Source organism: Rousettus aegyptiacus, unplaced genomic scaffold (genome assembly GCF_014176215.1).
Source record: "Rousettus aegyptiacus isolate mRouAeg1 unplaced genomic scaffold, mRouAeg1.p scaffold_m13_p_3, whole genome shotgun sequence".
Lineage (NCBI taxonomy): Eukaryota > Metazoa > Chordata > Mammalia > Chiroptera > Pteropodidae > Rousettus > Rousettus aegyptiacus.
The window spans coordinates 97,049,602-97,071,562 of NW_023416306.1; the positions used below are offsets into that span (position 1 = coordinate 97,049,602).

The window sequence follows — 21,961 nt, forward strand, 5'->3', positions numbered from 1 at the left end:
TAGGAGACGCTGATGGCTTTCTACCCCACGTCTATTTCTCTTCCTTTCCTTCCTGGAAACTCTAATTTTATTCAGGTGTCCACATTCTTCTAAAAAGCCTTGTGGTTTGGGAAGGCTAGCCCCAGCCCCATTCCCAGCAGTAATTCCTCATTGGTCTAAGGCTTAGACTCTAAGCGAATCGTAGTTATACCTTTTAAAGGTGGGTATGTGACCCAGTTCTAGTCTGAGATATGAGAGGTCTATGAAGAGAAAGGAGACTTCTAAGCAAATTTTTTCTGTTGATGTCATTATGTCAGGATGTGAAACCTAAAATTGCCAAAGTCTTCTTGGGTCATGAGGAGAACCAGCCTTAGAATGAGACTGTCACTGAAGACGGCAGAGTGGAGAGTTGGACGATGTCAAGGTCTTTGATGAAACCGTTAAGCTACTGATTGTACTATTCATGGAGACTCCTTATTTCTTGATTTTTTGTTGTAAGATAATAAATTTCCCTACTGCTCACTTATTTGAACTAACATCTTCTGTTACTTGCAGCTAAAGATGTCCTAATGATAAAGTATTCCCTGGAGAAAATGACATTTGTCAATCTTCCTGTAGAGAATTTTGTTATAGCATAACTCCCAGGGAGAAGGAGGGAAAAATTAGAACCCAAAGGTTGTCCAAAACAAAGCAGGATCTCCTAGAATTTGAGGAAGTAAGGAATTGATAAAAATATGTTTCAGTGAAACCTGCTTTGATCAGAACATGATGAAAGAAATTAAACACTATTCTTCTCCTTCTAATTAAATAACTACTATTTGATATTTTTAAAGTTTTTCTTTTAGAAATAAAAACTTGATTTTTTGTTTGACAAAAATGTTCAAAGAAGATACAATTTTTGATTTCCAAAATTTAAAAATAACTCACTAATTATTCTCTAAAATGTTACTCTTCTCTAAAATCTTCCAATACATTTGCTTTTGAAGCATACTACTTGGAAACTATTCACAATTATAACATTTTACTTTCATGTAGCCAAATCTTTGAAGTAATCAGATTGTGATTCAACATAATTCGCTCATGAAATTTATATAGACATAGGTAATTTCATAAAAATCTATCAAAGCAAGATGAAAAATTGATTATTTGGTTAAAAGTATTAGAGGAGTGGTTCAACTTTAATATCTTCTTGATTTACTTTATAAGTAGTAGAAAAATCTGGTTATGTGAGCTTAAATTAATTTCTTTTTTTTTATTTTCTTTAACTTCTATAATTGGTTTTTTGATGGTACCAGTTACTGCTAATTCCTTTTCATCATTCACAAAATATAGCTTGAGGTCTTTGCTCAAAATGAAAGGTTTGGTTATTAATAAACAACTTTATTATTTCAAGGTTGGGTTCTCTACTCATGTGAGTTTTCAACTATTGATTTTAACTACAGTAATTATTATATCTCTTTTTTGATCATTTTTGTTGGCCGCTCCTATTTTAAATGCTGTTGTTGGTTTGCTTTTTTTTTACTGATTTTAAAGCTCGACTTGAGAAATTCAATGTTTCTGGACTAGGCTTAAATATTGAAATTTAATACCCTTGGTTAATGATTGGAGGCATGTGAGGTAGTCCCGTGTGGCCCTTCTTGACCTTTGTCCACAAGTACATACCTGATCCTCCTATCAATTGTACACAAATCTCACTCATTAATTGTAGCTCCACTCTTCTCTCTCCACCTAAGAAGTGAGCTTTTATAGGCATTATCTTCAATCCACAAACAAATCACTATAAAATACTGGCACTTCTTATCAGCAATAAATTACTAGAACATTCCTTCTGACACTTCATCACACTACCCTGACACCTCATGATGCCCTATGACTTTCAGTGAAAAACACTATTCTAGTACTTTTTACAATACACTGGGAAACAAGATACAAAAGACAAAAAACAAAGTCATGCTCCTCATATTGGAGAATAACCTTTGTTGGGGCAGGATAACTCAACCTTTCTATGCCTCAGATCTTACATAAAAAATGAAAACTACAAGCTCTCATGAAAATATTAGTAAGTTTAATGTTATTGTTTTGAGAGCTTCCATTCAGTAAAACAATGGGCCTGGCAAAATAGGTAGGGAATCAAAGGTGGAGGACCTGGAATCATTGGCTGCGGAGTCTTCATGTATGAAGACTTGTAAAGGTTATTGAACGGAGTAGTAGCATAATCATCAATCGTATCTGTGTCTTAAGAGGAAAACTGGCAGCCGTGTGTATAATGGAGAGAAATATGGAAATAAGGAAAGTTCAGAGAATATTGCAAAGATCCAGAGGAGAGATGCTGAGGATAATTGCTGTGGAAGGGCATGGGGGGGGGATCAATTTAAGATATGACAGCAGATAATCAATTATAGAAGCAATAAGATTTGGTTAGTAGGTAGTGTGATGAAAGAGGGAGAGGAAGGAAGGATTTGAATAGAACTTCGAGGTTTATGGCCTGACCTGAACATCTGAAGATGCCATTAATTGAATGGAAGGGCAAGGATTGCGTGTGTGTGTGTGTGTGTGTGTGTGTGTGTGTGTGTGTGTGTGTTTAATAGGTGAAATGGGGCAGATGTGAAGGAATGGTTTTGCTTTGTTTGAAGCGCCCGTGGACACCCATGTAGTACCATACAGCTGGACAGTCAGCGTAGGTGTGGGGACATAACTTGGTATAAAAGAAAAGAACACTCTTGTAATGTTAACAGCTCTTTTTTATAGTGCTCAACTTTGGCCCCTCAAATCCTGAGGTAGTTATTATCTTACCGGCAGTAAAAACTTGATTACAGCCCCTGACTGCTGATCGTGTGAAGGCCCTTGATTCCCACAACTTCTACGAGCAAAGTATTAATTGCGATTAATTATCGTCGGGCACAATACAAAACTTAGATGATTTATTGTGGATCCCGGAGCGCGCTTGCTTGGTTTTTCTCTGAAGCCCTCAGGTAAAGGGAACTGGACAGCTCCCCGAGCGACCTTAAGCCCTTCCGGGGTCGGAACCAGCCAGCCGCTAGTTGTCGCCAGCCAAGTGGGTCTACCCTTTGGGCCCTCAGACTTGGCTGCTTCGACCTTCAGCCGAGGGGCCGGCCTTCTGCTTCCGGACTCGCGGACCCCAGGCCCCCGCGCCGGCGAGGGGCGGGGCTGCTCCGAGGCCCCGCCCCCGCCAGCCTCTCCGACCCACGGCGCGGTGCGCGCCTGCGCTGAACCTCACCTCGGAGCAGCCATGATGGTGGGTGTTCTCCAGCGGCGCCGATCCCCGGGCGCGCGGTGGGCACGGCGGGCTGGGGGCGGGTGTGGGGGCCGCGGCGGCCTGGCACTAATGTCTCACTTTGTGTCTCCCCAACTCCGTCCTCTCCCCCGGCGTGCGGGGCCCCGCCAACCCCGCAGGAAGGCCTGGACGACGGCCCCGACTTCCTCTCGGAGGAGGACCGCGGAGTAAGTTCTACCTCCTTTTCTCTCGCGGCACCCTCCCTCCCCAGCCTTGGCCCTGGGGTGGGGTCCGCGGAAGGGTCCTCGGCCGCGCGGCACCCCTCCCCTCCGGCCTCCTTTCGGTTTCCTCGCCGCGCCCCGCCCTTCAGCTCTTCCTCCCTCCGGGCCGCTGGGTTCTAATTTCCCCGGGATCCGCAGCCGCTTTCTTGTCCCCAGCCCCAGACTCTGCCGTGGACCTCCTCCCGCGCCCAGTCGGGGTGCAGGTGAAGTGGAGACCCATTGGGGTCCATGAAAACTCATCCTCAGATCTTTCTGTCAGTACCTTCAATTTCCCCTTATGGACCTCTCGAACCTGCTCCCCGCCCACCCATCTCTTTAAAACATTAATAGTACAGGGCGTTCTAGGTTACCCTTTGCAAAGGGTTTTACAGTCACCAGGTCTTAACTTCTCCAGTATCCTGCTACATTTTGCAAAGTGCTGCTAGTCCTCGGTACCGTTACTTTTTAAAAATTGTTCATTTACAGTTGACATACAATATTGTATTAGTTTCAGGTGTATAACACAGTGATTAGACATTTACATAACCTTTACTTTTCTTCATGTCCCAAAAAATATGTCTTTCAGAGAATTCCCTTGGGGGTGTTTTGAGGTGAATTGCATTTCCCTTCAGAAAGGACCTTCAGGGCTCTGATTTCTCCCTCCTCCTCTCTCTCCCCATTTGCCTTGGCTTAAGGGTGGTAATCTTTATAGTGTCTTGTACAGTGAGCACTTGAAAAATATTGATATATGATTGCAGCTCAGCAAGGTTCCATGGTGCCCGCCCATCTAACAGCCTGCACTTTAGTTTTCCATTTTGCTTTTACTTAGGTAACGTGAGAAAGATATCTATTAGTCGATTGTTGGCAAGTGGTAAAACATTCTTGTAGGATATTATCGTTTTTTAAATAAGAGATATGATATTAGCTGATGACCTATATAAAACTTTTGAGTAGTAAAGATGTGGAGGGTGCTGCATACTTTTATAAATGATGAATTAATAAATTTCTGAGTTTTCACAAAAGCGTGATTTAAAATTTTTAGTTGATGCAAAGGCATCATATAAGATTTCTGGTTATCTAACAGTTGTATTTTCTGATTAATTTTAAAACGTGCATGTATAAATGTGTATATCTTCTGGGAGAAGACTGGAGTTACATAACCATATATAAATTATATTTTGAATTTTAAAGTAGGGAAAACCAGAGTTTTATAGTGAAATGAGACGACTTGATTATAGCATACTGATTTTTCTGAATATAAAGTATATGGCCTTTATTTAGAAAACTTGTGTCTTATTTTTATGGAAAAGCAAACAAGATCTCTTTTGTAAAATCTGACTAATGTTCAGTAAAAGTATTAATTTTTTTAGTATTTATGTTGATGTGAAAAGTAGAGTGTTTCCTGTGAATATTTGTGTTGCTGGCCTTTTATGTTTGGTGAGATTTGCTTATGGAGGTGGAACCACTTAAGTAATGTGTCCAAAAACTTTTTCGTGTATTATAAAATTAAAGAGAGAGCAACACAAAGAGCATGCCTGACCAGGAGGTTCTTGTATAATCTTGTAGATGAAAATTTTATTATGAAAATGGAAAAACATTACCATGAATTAGAAAACATTTAGAAGGCCGTGATGGAATATGTATACATGTCCAGTTCTTCCAATTTTCATCCTGTGGAACTGGGTGAATCATAATAATTATAGCTGGGTACCACTGTCTAAGCATTGTTTCATTATATTGGCTCATCATCCTTGTGAAGATTTTAGTATTCCTCTTATAGACAAGAAATCTTAACTTCAGAGAAAGTTATCTGAGGTCACACAGCCAGTGTAGGAGTGGGAGAGGTGGACTTCAAACCATGTTTCTGAAGTCAGAGCACTTATTTCTCCAAGTAGCTTTGAAACACTTACAGCAGAATCACCTGGGGTGTTTGAAAAACAAGTTTCTGGGTCTGTGTCTTAGTAAATCAACTTCTTGAGGGGTCAGAAGGATAGGTAAGTACTTTTTAAACAAGCACCCAAGAAGATTCTGTTGTTCACTGAAGCTTGATTACAGCTGCACAAAGTTATCCTGCTGTTTCCTCTTCTCAGGAAAAGAATTATCTGCCCTTTTAAATTTTGTGTATTACATTTATATTGTGCTTGGCCTGACAGAAATAATTTCCATAATCAGAACTTTTAGGCCTTGCACTTGTAGTTTAGATTACCTCATTCAGCCTTTTAATAGAGTCTTGATAGAAGAGAAGCATGAAGTGCATATTTGATATGAATTATGGAGGGGACATCACAGATTCAAAACTAATATAAGCATTGCATACAAAGCAGCAAGTAAGCAAAATTAAAGTCAGTATTTTTAAATACATTTTTAAGTAGCCTTACATTTTCATCATGATATTTAACATAGAATCTATAGCCTTAAAGAATATTGTTTTGTGAGAAACTTAAAAAGCAGACTTTTAATATATAATACCGAAAATTATTGGCCACTTTTTGATATCTGTATCCACACTTCTACACAGTAGGGTCCCACACACACACACACAAATGAAGGACAGTAACATTTAGTAAACAAATGAGCCTTTTGAACTGGACACATTTTGCTCTGATGTGTTCCTTAAATTAGAGCAGTGGGTATCCCTGTAATGTTATAACTCTTAGCATTTGATTTGAATTTAAATAATATGTTTATTGGTTAAAAATTACTTCAGGTGGAGTAACTACAACTCTCCTGGACTCCTAGCTTTGTTTCTCCCTCTGTATTCCTTATTTGCATAATGTCATTTTCCAGTCATGCAGGCAAGAAACCTTTAAATCATATCCTTCATCCCTATATCGGAGCAGTCATTGAGGCAAGTTAATGACACCTTGGAAATGTTTATCCCATCTTTCATTTGCATGGCTCTAGTTAAGGTTCTTGCTATTTCTTGCCTGGATTGTGGCAATACCTGTCATTGGTCTTACTGTTACAATACCTGTCTCCAGTCTTGCTATTTCTCAATCCAGCCTTCACATTATTTCTAGTTATCTAACTAAAATGATTAAATCATGTAGCACCACTAGCCAGAAGGACTTACTTGGACCCAATTCTTTTTGCAGCAAAGTCCAAATTCCTTAGGCTAGCATTAATCCTTTTAGGCTGGCTTCATTTCTCAGTATGTGCTTCCGTGTACACACACACACACACACACACACACACACACACACACACACTCTCTCACTCTCTCTCTCTCTCTCTCACACACACACACACACACACACACACACTCGCGCGCGCCCCCGCAGGCTCTCTCTCTCTCTCTCTTTCTCTCCCTCTCCGTCTCCCCTCCTCTCCCCTCCCCCTCCCTCCCTCTTTCCCTCTCTTCCTCTTCCCTCTCTCCTTCCCCTCTTCACTTCTCCCTCTCTCCCCCATTCCCCTTCTCTCTCCTCCTACCTCCCTCCCTCTCTCTTCCTCCCTCCCTCTCCATACTATAGTCTACTTGGCCACTGACCAGGCACCTCTAACTGCACTTTAATATTTACTTTATGTATGCTTTTCAGCATTGGACGTGCTTTTTTTCCTCTCACCCTCTTTTTTTTCCACTTGAAATTTGACTTATCTTTCAAGACTTGGCCCAGATGTTTGCATTTTCTTTTGTACCTATACAGCATTTAGCTTGAACATATTCCACATTTATTGATAGTTATTAGAGATAAAAGAGTGACATAGATTGTATTGGCAAGGGATAAGATGAATGTTAGCAGAGAAAAAAGAGAAAGTTCTACCCTGAGACCATCTCTGTGATAAAGTACCATAGGAGTACAAAGGAGAGAATGTTTAACTTTGGGGGAGGGGCAGTAGTGATGACATAACTATACCCTGATAACTACACAATGATATAGTATTTACTGCATGCCAGGGACTTTCCATATATTGACTCAATTTTCAAATCCCTGTGAAGTAGCTGCTGCTATTATTCCTACTTCGGAAAGGAAAACGGGTTTAGGGAGATTAATTTGCCCAAGGTTATATACCCAGTATGAGCTGGATTCAAACTCAGGCAGTCTAACTCTAGGTTCTGGACTCTTCACCACTATGCTATCACCTAAAGGAGTTAAGCCTTAAATATTGATAAGGAATCTTGTGGGTTATCAGGTAAGAGGAATGCTTACCAGAAGAAAGAATAACATATAGATCATTTGGTCCTACCTAGAACACTTGTTTTTACTGCAAGAAGAGATAGACATGGATACTACAGTTAGAGTGTAAAGTACATAATGTAAAGACTTCAGGCAGTGGCAAGTCCTGAAGGATTTTAACCTAGGAAAAGTTTATGCCCAGGTGAAATTAGCATTGTAGATTACTTTGATGTGGAGAATGACCTGATTCTTCCTTTCAGAGAACAGAGAAACCAGTTAACAGGCTATTATAACAGTCCAGAACTAAGGTAGAGGAAGAGGGGATGGAGGGACATAGCAAAGAGAAATTTAGGAGATAAAATTGACAAGGCATAGTGAATAAATACATGAGCTGGGCAGAGAAGGAGAAAAGGAATATAGAAGAGCAGAGTTAGAAGATAGATAATAAGTTTGGTTTCAGATATGTTGGATTTTTAATTTTTAATCCCTTCCCTGCTAAACTAGAATGTCAGGTCTATAGGGTGAGGATTGTGTCTTTTTATTCGATCCCTAGCACCTAGTCAGTGGCTGGCATATTGAAGGCACGCTGTTAAATAAGTGAATATATCCAGGTAGATGTCTAGTTGGTAACTTGAATTTATGATTGGGAACTTAGAATAAGAAGTCTGAATTGAAGATAAAAATTTGGGAGTTATTAATCAAGAATGGCTGAAATTGCCAAGGCTAGATAGCACCAAGGGTAAACCAACATTTAAAGTCCAAGGGAAAAAAACGGATTAATTGGGCTGAGGGTTATAGTAGGAAAATGAAAGGAGTCCCCAGAAGTTATGAGAGTTTTAAGCAAGCGGCCAGAATGATCACCAAGACAAAATACTGCAGAGAGGTCAAGACGGAAAAGTATTAGATTTGCAAATTAGGTGTCCACTGTGTGAAGGTTTTGTGAAACCAAGGCTAGTCAGAAGAACTATGTATGAGCAAGTCCTGGAGCAGACAGGAAGATTAAATGTTCAGGTGGACAGATAGCTCACCTCAGCCCTCCACAGGATACCACTTCTGAGAATGTGGAGAAGATGGTGAAGCTGTATTTATTTGTAGAAAGGTTTATTGATAGGTCTGAGAAAAAAACATGCTAATGTTTATTTCTTTGGGATAGAGGAAGCAAGACCCTTGTTGAGAGTGCAAATTCCTGAGTGTAGGAATTTGTAAGCCAGTTATGGTAAACTAGCAATGGGATTTGATGGGACCAGCAGGAGAGACACTGGAGTGACATATCGTGGAATGGACTGGAAAAGGAGAGAAGCAGAAAGGGGGCTAACAGACTGGAGATATATGGAAAGGTCACAAGACAAGGTATTGATAAGGTCAAATTGTACACATACTAAAAGTGTAAAAGTGGTGGGGGAATGTTTTATTACATAAAATTGATTGGCTTCCTCACTACAAATAGATTTCTTGAAGGCAAGGTTTTTGGTTCACTTATATTCTCCACAATGCCTAGAACAGTTGTTTACATATAAGTGCTAAAAAAAATTTATTAAATGCATATTAGTATATTGTCTAAGGAGTAAAGTGTTATATTTGTATTACCAGTAATAAAACTTTGACTTAGAGGGAACGCATAGGTAGACAGCATTAGTACTAACCTGGTAATATTTTATTATTTCCGGTATGGTTTGTGAGAGGAAATCTGGTTGCAAATGCCAGTTTTAACGTTCCTCTAGCCACCTTCAGCAGCTCAAAATCTAAAAGCAAAGAAAGTTGATGTTTTAATTGATCCTAAATGTGAGAATTTGCAAGTCAGGAATGGCAGAAGAGCAATGGGAGTCGACGAAACCAGCAAGAAAGACATTGGAGTGACATGTTACCCTAGTAATGTTTTGTTTCTGGTATAGTATATGAGAGAAAATCTGGTTGCAAATGCTAGTTTCCAGAAAATGTATGTATAATCAACCATTGATTTGACTGCTGGGTATACAACACATAGAGTAATAATGGAAATGATGTATACAGGACTTCTAAAATCATAATTAGGCTAGTTGTTAAATAGAGTTAAAATCTGACCTGAATTAGCTTAACAGAATTTACTTCTGTCTGTGTCATGGGGTTTACAGTACTGATTGTATTGTAATTACCCGAAAACAATTTCTTAGCCCAGTTAAGGTTACCACCTTTCTTTCTACTCTTTATTCCTTTCCATTCGACAAATATTATTGAGGACTACCCCGGAAAATATAGCAATGAACAGAACAAACAAAAATCTATATCTTCTTAGAACTAATATTCTAGTGTGGGAAAGACCATTTAAAAAATAAGTAAAATATAGTAGATGGTAAATAAGTGCTATAAAAAAATAAGGTAAGGGTGGGGGGGCATGGGTCAGCTGCATTTTTAGATAGGGTGCCTAGGCAAGGCCTTAATAAGAAGGTGACATTTCAGTAAAGAGTTGAAGGAAATGAGGGAGTGAACCATGGAAATAGGTACCCAAGGGGCAAAATGTTACAGGTAGAAGAAATAATAAGTGCAAAGACTCCTGAATGGGGGCAGCATGGCTGTGTGTTCAAGAAACAACAAGGAAGCCATGTGACAGGGCTGCAGTGAGCCAGAGGAATAGTAGGTTAGTCAGAGATAATGTCAGATGCAGATTACATAGGGCCTTGTGAGCCACTGTAAGGACTTAGGCTTTTCTCCAAGTGGAAACCCCTTAGTTTTAAGCAAAAGAACGATTTCTAGTTTAATGGGATCATTCTGGTAGGTTTATAAAGAATAGATTGAAGAGGGAAAATGGCAGAAGCAAGACACCAGTTGGGAAGCTGTTGTAGTAAACAAAGTTATTTCCCTTCTTTTTTTCCTTTTTTTATCCATCCATCATTATACATTTGCTTTTCTGGCAAAAGATAACTAATATTTTAGGAATGTTCCAAGATAGATACTTTATAGTAAACTATTCAGCGTAGTGAACTAGTAGTGAATTTCTTTATTAAGTAATTAAATGTGGAGAATTAATCTACCAAGAATTAAGGCAGTGTCTGTAAATTATTTTTCTAATGATATTGCATTTGTGTTGCTTAATCCATTTCTATGTCTGATCTTTCTCTTGACCATGACACAAATGTTTACCTCTAGTCAGTCTCAAGGGGGAAAAAAAAAGTACAATGTTTATTGGCCTAGGTAAGGATTAAACCAGTGAATGAAGTCTAATTAGAATTTCCTTGGACAAACTGACCTCCCAAGTTGCAGAAGTAAATTAAACGTTGACGAATCACAAGTTATTGGCTTTGACTCTTCCTCTTAATAACTCTCTAAAATTATTGACTTTTTGCTAAATAAGAAAATCTGCACATTTTATGTAATTAACACTAATTTTACAATATGTTATCAGATCTAAGGTACAATTGATCAGAAAATATATTTTCTTTCATGAACCACTAAGAAAATATTGCCAATAAAACTAATTTGTCATCAATTGCCAGGCATCCTTATTTCAGATGTTAAAATGTGAAAATATGCATTTTGCTTGAAGAAAATTTGCATTTAGCTTGAAGAAATATGATAGCTTCAGTGAAATATTTGTATTGACATGGGGGTGGTTTCATTTTATTGTCTGGCTTTAATAATAATCCAGGATAATCTCTGCACCCCCAAATTTTTAATCTCACCTGCAAAAGTCCTTTTTTACCATATAGAGTGACATGCACAGGTTCCAGGGATTTGGATGTGAATATCTTTTGGGGAGCCATTATTCAGCCTACCAAAATAAACATCTTAAAAGTGGCCTGAATGTGAATAAAGAGAAAAAAGGAAGCATTTCTTAAACTAGAATTACAATAAGAGTTTGGAGAAGAGGTAGGAAGGACAGTATAAAGACCTCGTAAGACCAAATAGAAGCAGGAAAACCAAAGAACAAAGTATTTGTTAATGTTTCCAATATTGTAGAGGCAATGAGATACTTGGAAAATGAAAACAAAAAGTTCTTTGTAATTCAAGGCAACTTTTCATTTTATTTCTTTTATCAGACAATGGACTAATTGTAGCATTTAGTACAATAACAATTTTTAAACATTTTTAAATGTTTTTTTGTAAGTATATTATAAACTTTAAAAAATATGATTACTGATTGAAATTTAACTTAATGTAAACTTATTAAGGTTATGAATGAAATTATTAAATGCCATCATAGATGGTATTGTGCAGTTTAAACAGTGATTAATTTCTTCTATGAATCTTGAGTTAGATTTTATGTAATGGCACTTGTTTTTTAAAAGCATGTCTACTTAGTCTAGAACCAGTAGTGCAAAAATGAAGTAGTATGTTATATTTTTCATTACTAATAAAGTTAAGCAACCCTATTTAACGAAAAACTTCAAAAATTCATCTTTAAATCACAGGATTTCTGCCTGAAGACGACTTTTTTCCTATATAAATAAAAGTAATTCACGTATATTTTGGAAAATTGGGAGAATAAAGGAATATCTGAAGAAGAAAATCCATTGCTATTCACATTGCATTTTCTATAACCCTTTTATGTATGCATTTTTTAAAATACAGTTGAAATCATAGAGTATAAACAATTTTGTTCACATTGGAAATGAAATTCGAAATGCCAAGAACTAGGTGATATTGGCAAAAGTAAGTTCTGGATTTTACAGCTAGAGTATTTGAACAGGCTGGTTAGACTTTAAGTATTTCATGTCTTTGCAGCTAGATAAGACTTTATCTTTTAGTGTATTTGATTCTTCTTCCTAAGTCTTCAAATTACCGAAACATGTTAGAATACTTATTTGTTTAAAGGGGAAGAAAAAAATGAATGAAATTAAAGAATTAAAAGTAGAATTATGATAAGAATTATAAGTGGAAAAGTCTCCTAATAGACAAATAAATGGAAACACTAAAAAGAGAACATATCCATTTCTATTGTATTAAAGCTTATAAAGTGTGAAATTTAATTTATATCACAGGAGTTATTGAGTACAACAAGTTAGCATTTTTCTTAGCACTTTACATATATGTACTATATTTAACTATATTTAATAGCTTCTTTGTATGTTCCAGAATTACATAATAGAGTTAAAATTATTGGCCAATACTTTTTATTTTTCTTATTCTTAAAGGTAGATACATTCCTTAATTTTAGAATACTTGAACTTTAATGGACTGTTTTCTTGGAAATAGTTTAATTTTGGGGTGAATTAATGAATTATGGTTAATAGTTACTCATACAAACCAAAGTATAGTGGAATGGTGTAAAATTGATTAAGATAATGACATACCCAAAGCACCTGACCCAAAATTTATATGTAGATTAAATGAACTTTAGTACTTTTTTAGATTTACAATTTTTATTATTATTTTAGTTTTGTTTTTGCATTGTCTTACTATCTAGTAAGTCCATAGAATTTTCATTATTGTTTTTCTATTTTTAGCTTAAAGCAATAAATGTTGATCTTCAAAGTGATGCTGCCCTGCAGGTGGACATTTCTGATGCTCTTAGTGAGAGGGATAAAGTAAAATTCACTGTTCACACAAAGGTAAATGATTTTATACTCATTATTTTAGCTATTTATTGTACTAATTAATGTTACATATGTAATATATTGACTGGAACTTTGGTTTCGAACATAATTATAAATTGTTTTTTTAGTTTATAATTCATTGCTGCTATTTTTAAAAAGTTTCAGGAAAATGTACTTTTTAAAAGTTAGCATTTAAGAATTAATTATAGAACCTAGACATAATGCAGATTTTCTCTAGATTTGTATTAATATTTTTTATTGTTTTCAATTTTATTGTGTTCTTTCAGTTAATCAAATTGCTGTCTTACAAATTATTTTCTTTTTAGATTTCAGCTCTCAGGCACATTTTCAGACTGTAGACCTATTTTTCTTTGAATAGTTGAGTTCGATATATGTTAATAGGATAACTCGTAAGTGATGGTAGCAATACAGTATAATAAGAGGCTGTCAACTTATTTTCTCAAAAGACCCAGGATAATTTTGTCTGGCTGTCTTAGGGTTTTCTTAATAGAGTTTAAAAGCACTGATAATCTTTCATATAAGACTAACTTAAAAAAATAAAATATGTTTATTAAAAGCTGTTTAGTGTAATTTTAATTTTTATTCAAGAGAATCTCTATCTTCGCAGAGTTCATTGCCAAATTTTAAACAAAATGAATTTTCTGTTGTTCGACAACATGAGGAATTTATTTGGCTTCATGATTCCTTCGTTGAAAATGAAGACTATGCAGGTTACATTGTAAGTGCCGAGGTTCCATTTTAATCCCATTTTTAGGAGCTTTTCAGATACTTTATTATGTGTTGAAACCTCGTTGAGCATTTTCGGTGAACTGATGTAATTTTCAAAAATTGCCAGTTACCAAATGTAATTGGCTACCACCTTTTATCCTGAAAGTCTTGTTGGAGAGTGTGGGGGTATAGTTATGTTACGCTTTCTCATTTAAACTTAAATTCTTATTGTGTAATAGAATTGTATCGGGCTTGTCCTAGGGATTAATTAAGGGGATGTTACAAACCATACTAATTTTGAACACTTAGGTAGACAGATACTTGGACAGCTGCTTAAGAGGTTATCTAATTTAAATATGCACCAGATGTTGTGCCTCATCTGTTGACCACACTCAGATTTCTATACTTTAGTTTCATTTGATGTCGTCGAAATCATCCTCACCTGATTCCATCTCCATCCTTGTGGCCATCCTTCTCAGTCATTGCTTCTTTTTCTTTCTGCAATTTAGAGTCTAGTGGACAACTGGCAATGTGTTTTGTGGTTGTTTTTTTTTTTTAAAACAAATACCAATTTATATAAAGGGTACAACTCAGGAACAGCCAAATGGAAGAGATACATAGGACACGGTATGGGAAGGGGGATTGGTACAGAGCTTTCATGCCCTCTCCAGGTAGACCCCCTCCCCAGCACATCAGTATGTTCACCAACCTGGATGCTCCTTTTTCTCTTCTTGTGTTATGTCCACCTTTTCTTCCCCTCATCTTCTTGTCCAGTGGCATTTTCTTTCTTTACTTTCTCCTTTCATAGATTAAACACTCCTCAAAAATCAAGACCATGTCTCATTCATCCTTATGTGCACATTGCCCAGCATCATGCCTGGCACATCGTAGACACTGTGAGCATCAGCAAATGTTGCCAGACTATACATGATGCTTCCTTCCCTATTGTTTTCCTTGGAGTAACCTTACCTTGTTGTCATTTTTACTTAACCTACTTCCCTTATCTTACCTGCTCTCCTTAATTTCTATCATTTCCCTTTAACAGTTCTTACTTGTAGGCCCTTCCTCCTAAAATAATTTTTTATTATTTTGCCTTCGAATGCTATTTCTCTTTTAGATCTTTTTTTTTTAAGGTAAGTGCTTAATTACCCTCTTATTGTGGGTGAATAGAATGAGATTAGTCATTAATCTGCGTCTTGTTCTCTTATTTTTAAGTCAGTACTTTCTACTCTGGTATACTCCTCCAATCCAGGAACTCTTTTTAACATCACTTGGTCAATCATATTGTTAGCATTTATTAATTTAAAAACATAGAATAGCAGAGAGGTATTATGAATTCATTAATTTAAACAATACATTTGTATTTAATTATACCATTGATATTTGCAAATGGTATGCATATTTGCTTACATATTTATTTAGTGCATAGTCAGAGCTTAATATACATGTATATTACAGGACTCTAGGTTGCCACATAGGATTCTGCAGATTAAAGTTCGAGAACTACTATTCTAATACTAGAAAATAGTGTGTGGTATATTTTCCTCGTTGTAAAGGATATCAAGGATTTTAACTTCTAGACCTAATCAGAGTCTCTAATCTGACTTGGGATATTACTGGTACCCAGTTCTCATTCACAAAGTCTTTTGTGGTGGCTGTCATACAACAATAGCAAGAAAAAAAGTAGTCTTTAAAATAAGTGATTTTGTTCTGTTACAGATCCCACCAGCACCACCAAGACCTGATTTTGATGCTTCAAGAGAAAAACTACAGAAGCTTGGAGAAGGAGAAGGGTCCATGACAAAGGAGGAATTCACAAAGATGAAACAGGAACTGGAAGCGTATGTAATTTTTATTGTTGCTTTTATTGATTATGCTTGTTTTAACACTTTTTTCCTTTCTTTTTTTTTTTTTTTTTTTTGTGCTCTCTGCTATCCCATCCTTTTAATCATTTCACCACAGTGACCCTTTCTGGAAGATGCAAGTTTAAGTCACACAACCAGTGTTAATGATCATGATCAGAGCCTACAGGAAAATTATAGAATAATTGTATGCATTGTAAAAGCCTTTAATGTTTTTAATAGACTGAAAATTAGTAATGGAGGATCCAAAATTTTATAAAAAGTGGTAGAAAGGGAAATAATGACTTTTTAAAGCAGAATAAACTATTTTGTTTTTTTATACAAGGCTTTAGTCATTACCAACCTGGTTCTCTTCTTTTCACCATTTGCATACTACCAAACTTCTATTTTCTCATAGAAGTAAATGCTGAACAACTCTGCATATATTGTTTTCTTTTTTAAAGTGTGTGTGTGTGTGTGTGTGTGTGTGTGTGTGTGTGTGTGTGTAATTTCCCCCTTTTCTCTGCCTGTGGCTTCTGGCCAGAGGGAAAAGAATAGGAGCAAAGTAATAAGAGAATAGCTTTAAAATGTTTTTCATGATATAATTAGTTTTATATATACTAGAAAAGTATTAAATCTTTGAAAAATTGAGATTTCAATTTCATTTAGCGTATTTGCTGAAAATACAGAAGCTTTTGACCTTTATTATTAAACATTTAAAGTCATTTTGGATTAGCTGTATATTATTTTTCTGTATTTTGAGAGTTATACGAGGAAATGCTTTTCTTTGCATTGTCACCTTCATAACTCTTTTTCTGGTCATTTCTTACCTTCATGCATTTCCTTATCTTTTCCACTTAGTTTCAGTTTCTAAGCATATATTCATAGTGCTGCTAGATTCCTCTTCAGAATGCAAAGCTCTCTTAACAAGATAAATTAGCAAAGCAGGTCTTTTGTCAGCGTGTAAGGTGACAGATATTTTAAGAATTCTGTCAATGCTGAGTGCAAACAGTGCGTCTGATAGCAAATATATACTTTTATAGTTTATAAAATTGAAAACTGGAAAGTAGCAGAGCACATTAATTTTGAAGAATCTGTGGTTTTCCAGTGGCCCTGATCATGATTCTTTTGTGGTCTGGTTAGGGGTTGGATAACAGAGAACCTTGGGTTTATTCTACTGCTACCTCCATCCTCTGCATCCTTCTTTTTTGTCTTCACTGAATGACTACCCTCACAGAGATCAAACTTCTCCCAACACTGGTCCTGCTGGTTTGCTGGTATGTAAAACTTATCCTCCTTGCACGTAGTTGAAGCAAGAATATTGGGCCTTTTCCTTGAGTGTTGTTTTTTTTTTTTTTTTTCTTTCCAAACTGACATTTATTACTGTATGGTCACTGTGATTCACTGATATTAAAATATTTTAAACACAGTTCTTCAGTGTAATGGCAAAAATTAGTCTCTCCATGATATGTTTCTCTTGTGTTTCTGGGTCATTAGATGAAAATATTTATTGATGTTGAAAATATGCTTATTTAGGTTTGAGTTTTGAGATTTTTTCCTACAAAGATGTTTAAAAACAGTGATTATGTAGACATCGAATCATTAAGATTGTATCAAATAATTTGTAGTATGCTTTCTCCAGGACTGAAAACAAATACCCCTGTGGTTACCTTTAACATCAACTTGCCCAGGAAGAAAGGTTCATAAAACCTTAAAATATTAACATTTAACTTGAATAAACGCTATTAACTAGCATGAAGTCTTTTCAGAGCTGGGTTTTATATATTAACAGTTCAACTAAAATCTTTGTTTACATGTATTATATCTTTGTATCTCTAATTTTACATTTATAATTCAAAGAGTATTTGCTGAAAATATTGCTGCATATGATTTTCTAGTTTATGCAGTATTTTACCTTTAATTTTGTGTATTGTTTCTAGTGAATATTTGGCAATATTCAAGAAGACTGTTGCAATGCATGAAGTATTCCTGTGTCGTGTGGCAGCACATCCTATTTTGAGGAGAGATTTAAATTTCCATGTCTTCTTGGAATATAATCAAGATGTGAGTATTGAATTAATTAAAATAGTGACCAACACTTATTTTTAAAGCCATGAAAAAGGCAGGGAGTAGTTAAAGCTTAAGGCCATCTTTTATAATGTTCTTATTTTTCAAGACAGTTTAAAATGACACTATTTTCAATGGCAATGCAGTGTTTCAGTAGAGCTTGAGTAGATTGAAAAAATGATGGAAAATCATCTCACTACATGGGACATTGATATTCATCCTGAATTGTCAACTTCTTAAGAAACAGGGTTATAAAATTAATAATTCTTAAATTTGAATTTCCAGTCTTCTGACGCCTTCTAGAGAATTCCAGGGAGATGCTTGAGCTAAAGAATTTCAGATTGCTTTTTGGATTTTGCTCTGTTTCACTCACCTTCTTCAGTGCTGATGCTCTTAATTTTCCTCCCTCCCTCCCTGTCTAAAAACTGTTATAGTGCAGAAAGAGAGAATGAGGTGGTTAGGCTTTAAAGAGTTCTTCATTCATAGTGCTGGCAAAAAATTTGTAGTGAGTGGGTGATACAGATCTTGGGATTTATCTTCAGATGACAAGATGAACTCATAATTTTAGCAGAAAACAAATGTAGCATAATGCTTATTTGCTTATAAGTCAACATCAAGATCAAAGAATTTTGTATATATAAATTTACTCTTCTGGCTTGGTTTTAGTAGATGTGACAATAAAATGCCTTAAGTCTCGCAGTGGAGAAAACAAAAAAGTTTTAAAGAGTATGAAGTAACTTAGGATCACAGAAGTATACCAGTTTAAGCATGGGTACTTTCGCAAGCATAAATGTGGTATGTGGTACTGGCATGTGGTCTTTTATAAATAGGAATTGAAAAGAATGCTAGCTGTATCATGAATTATAAGAAGGTAAAAAAGATTCATGAGTAGAGTTGCTAAAGAACATGTGGAAAGAACACATGATAGAATGCTGACATCACTTTTTTACCTTTATGAGTTTGTTTTTGCTGGACCTTATTTATAGCATGGTCTAAAACCTTAGTAATAATTTGGTAGAGCAGCATAGGCATAAAGCGAAGCGTGGTAGTATCAGTGCAAGGCCACCGGAGCAGTAGAAGCAGTAGCCTTACATTCCAAGTGCTCCATCTCATTGCCACAGCTTAGAACTATCTGAAACTATGTATCTGTATTTTAAAAATTGGTTTATATCTTTATTATCTATCTCCCTCTACTAAAATATAAGCTCTCTGAGAATAAGACTTTAATTTTTCACCACTGTATCCTTACTATTTTAGAATAGTAGTTGGCAGTTAAGGTGTAAAATAAATATTTGTTAAAACAGTAAGTGAAAGATTATTAAATATTTAAATCAGCTTTAGAAATAGGTGTCATAAATCTTAGGGTTTCATAAATTTTCTCCCACCAAGGTAGATTTTTCTTTCATACAAACTAATATATGCTTAATAGAGATGATGATGCATTATAATAATCCTTTTAATATCAACAAATGGTGTTTTGGAGAAAGCCTAAAAAGATGAACTAGAAAGTAGTTTGCAAATATTCTTTAATAACTAACAGCAAGTATATTAATAGGTTATAGATTATAGGCCCCAAAATAAAAGGTTTTTCTCAATCTTATTTCTAACGCTGTTTCTCAGATCTTTATTCAATTCATTGTTGCTGGAAAAGAAATTAGTATGTTCTGTTATCTAAGTTTCAGAGGATCATGGACTGATGAGCTATTGAGGTAGCGCTAGGGTGTCTTGAAGTTTGAAAAAGGTATATGGTATGAGAAATGGTCACTGCTGAGAAATGATTGCCTTTAGTATTGCTTTACTTTACATATGTAGCTGTGCACCTTCTCTCTTTCTAATAGGTATAGTTTGAGTCTCCTTAACAGTAGGTTAAATATTTAACCTATGTAACATCCCACTTGCCATTCAGTTCTTATTAATGCATCAGTGGCCACACCCAGGACCTTGCCTCATGTCCGAGTTCTTTAACCCTAGTATTATGGACTCCAAACATAGCCTTCTGTCTAACTGCTCTCTTTTTCCCTATCCCCATTTTAGTTGTTCTTTGACCTCTTGTGCATTTTGACTTGTCTTTGCTTTTCTCAGTGCTCCATTATTTATAACAAGGTTATGACTTTAGATAGCTCTCTCCCATTTTCCATGAAAGCTTTTTTCAGTTTGAAGCAGTTCCTCTTGATCACATTCTCGCCTTGTTCACAGGGAAGTAGAGCCAATCAGAAATCAAATCCCTGAACTTCCTATATTTCCCATAACTCAACCTCCTTGGCAGCCACACTTAAAGCTTTTTTCTTTTTCTTCTTCTATAATCTAGGCACCTTTTCTTTTGCTTACCTAACTGGCTAGAACCTTCAGTACATTGTTAAATAGAAATGGCAAGAATAGATATCTTTGTTCTGTCCCTGATCTTTGTAGGGAGAAATTTACTATTTCACTATAAACTGCGAGTTTTTCATAAACACCCTTTAGTAAATTGAAGAAGATCCCTTCTATTTCTAGTTTGTTGAGTGTTTTGTTTTTTGTTTTTTGTTTTCATGAAAAAAATACATCTATTGAGATGATTATATGGTTTTTGTCTTACTCTGTTCCTATGGTGTATTACTTTATGCTTTTCCATTTTGACTAAGATACCTTTCCAGCTATGGTGGATCCCATGTACTTCTGGATCTTTGAGGTCTCTTCTGAGTTTTCCTCTTAACTCTGTGGCTACTTCTTAATATCCTTCATGGTATTTCCTCCAGGTAGTCATTCATTTAAATCTGATTCTTGTAAGGTTCCTCACAGAGTTCTCTTGAAGTCTAGAAGTTCCTCTAGACTTCCAATTTTATAAATTATCCCTAAGTGATCTCATCTACTGCTGTGCTGTAAACTTAAAAATCCTTATCATTTCTGAGTCCCAGCTCTGTTTAGTAGGCAGCCTACTAAAAGCCCTGTTAAGATGTGCCCATTGGAATTTTGCCTTCAGTTGAACTCTTTTATATTTTCTATTTCAAAGAAGGTACTGTCACTTCCCAGTTCCTTAAAACCTGAAAATTACCCTTGACCCTTCCTACTCCCTGTTCCTGTTAGGAGTCACCAAATCCTGTCTATTTTACCTTCTTACTAGATTAGGATATTAGGAATGTGTTTACTTTCTTCCCCCACCAGAGCTAAAGATTAGTTCTGACTTTCATCATCTTTGACTGGGTTGTTGAATCTGCCCCTAAGTGGTCATTCAACCTTTAATCAGTCTGCTCTTTCTCATCCCCTAAGTCTGTTAGTTTCCTTGGGTACTCCCCTAGTGCCTTGTGGATACCTCTAACATTACGCTCCTCACTGTACCTAATTATATACTTCTCTATATTCTCCTCTACACCATGAGTTACTCGAAGAGCAGGAACCCCCTCTTAGTCATATTGGTATTTATTCTTAACACCTAGCATAATGCATGACTGTAATATGTATGTGTTCGTTAAGTGAATTAATATTTTTTAGGATTCATTAAAAAAAAATAAGTATGTGTTGGGATGTCTAAAGATAGAGCAGTGAATCCTAACTTAGAAGAGTTATGTGAAGTTGTGACTTTTAATTTGGATGTTTAATTAAAACTGAAAAGCATTTTTGGTGGGAGAGGAGGTAACATTTCAGGTACAGTGGAACCCAAAAGTTCAAAGCTTCTTGAGAACTATTTGGAACATAAGGTTCTGTAAGGGTAGGGCGGTGGGTGGAAAGGTAAGTTGAACCAAATTATTTAAAGACTTGAATACCATGCTAAGGAGATTGGCTTCCATTCCCTGAACATTGTGAAACTCCATAAATTTATTGAGTAAGGAAGAGATTCTTAAAATTTGATTTTGGAGAGTTATCCTAAACAGCAGAATGGATCAGATCGAGGTAAGGGATGTTAACTATATAGTCCAATGTAGTAATCTAGGCAAAAGAGAATGTGCACTTTTACTCGGACAGTGGGAAAGTAAAGAGACAGATTTCAGACATTTGCTGGTAGAATTTGAGCTGTGAGAAAAAGAAGTTGCAGATTATTTCAAGATTTTTAATGAGAATTATAGGATTTTAGGGAATATATGGGAGTGTGAGAGACTGGTTAGATGGAAGGACCATAGAAAGGGGACCAGAAGGAGGAAAATTTTAGAGTTTGGATTATAGTGAGTACTATAATCTAGTGAGTACCTAGTGTAAGGTAAGCAGAATCTCTATGTAAGGATAGGATACAGGCAATTGATCTAAGATTCAG

The 21,961-nt window shown here is 36.0% G+C and overlaps 1 protein-coding gene across 3 annotated transcripts in view; it reads left to right on the top strand.

The window, feature by feature from the left end:
• The first annotated feature begins 3,164 nt into the window (after positions 1 to 3,164).
• SNX6 (sorting nexin 6) overlaps positions 3,165 to 21,961 on the top strand; it is a 47,234-nt gene continuing 28,437 nt past the window's right edge. For 2 of the 3 annotated variants that reach the window (XM_036238797.1, XM_016152068.2), the window contains exons 1-6: positions 3,165 to 3,235; positions 3,394 to 3,441; positions 13,010 to 13,114; positions 13,728 to 13,838; positions 15,548 to 15,669; positions 17,610 to 17,733. In XM_036238797.1, coding sequence (XP_036094690.1) covers positions 3,230 to 3,235; positions 3,394 to 3,441; positions 13,010 to 13,114; positions 13,728 to 13,838; positions 15,548 to 15,669; positions 17,610 to 17,733 — 516 coding nt within the window. In that variant the 5' untranslated portion in view covers positions 3,165 to 3,229. The remainder of the gene's footprint in view (positions 3,236 to 3,393; positions 3,442 to 13,009; positions 13,115 to 13,727; positions 13,839 to 15,547; positions 15,670 to 17,609; positions 17,734 to 21,961) is intronic. The other variant, XM_036238796.1, reaches the window with a different exon arrangement.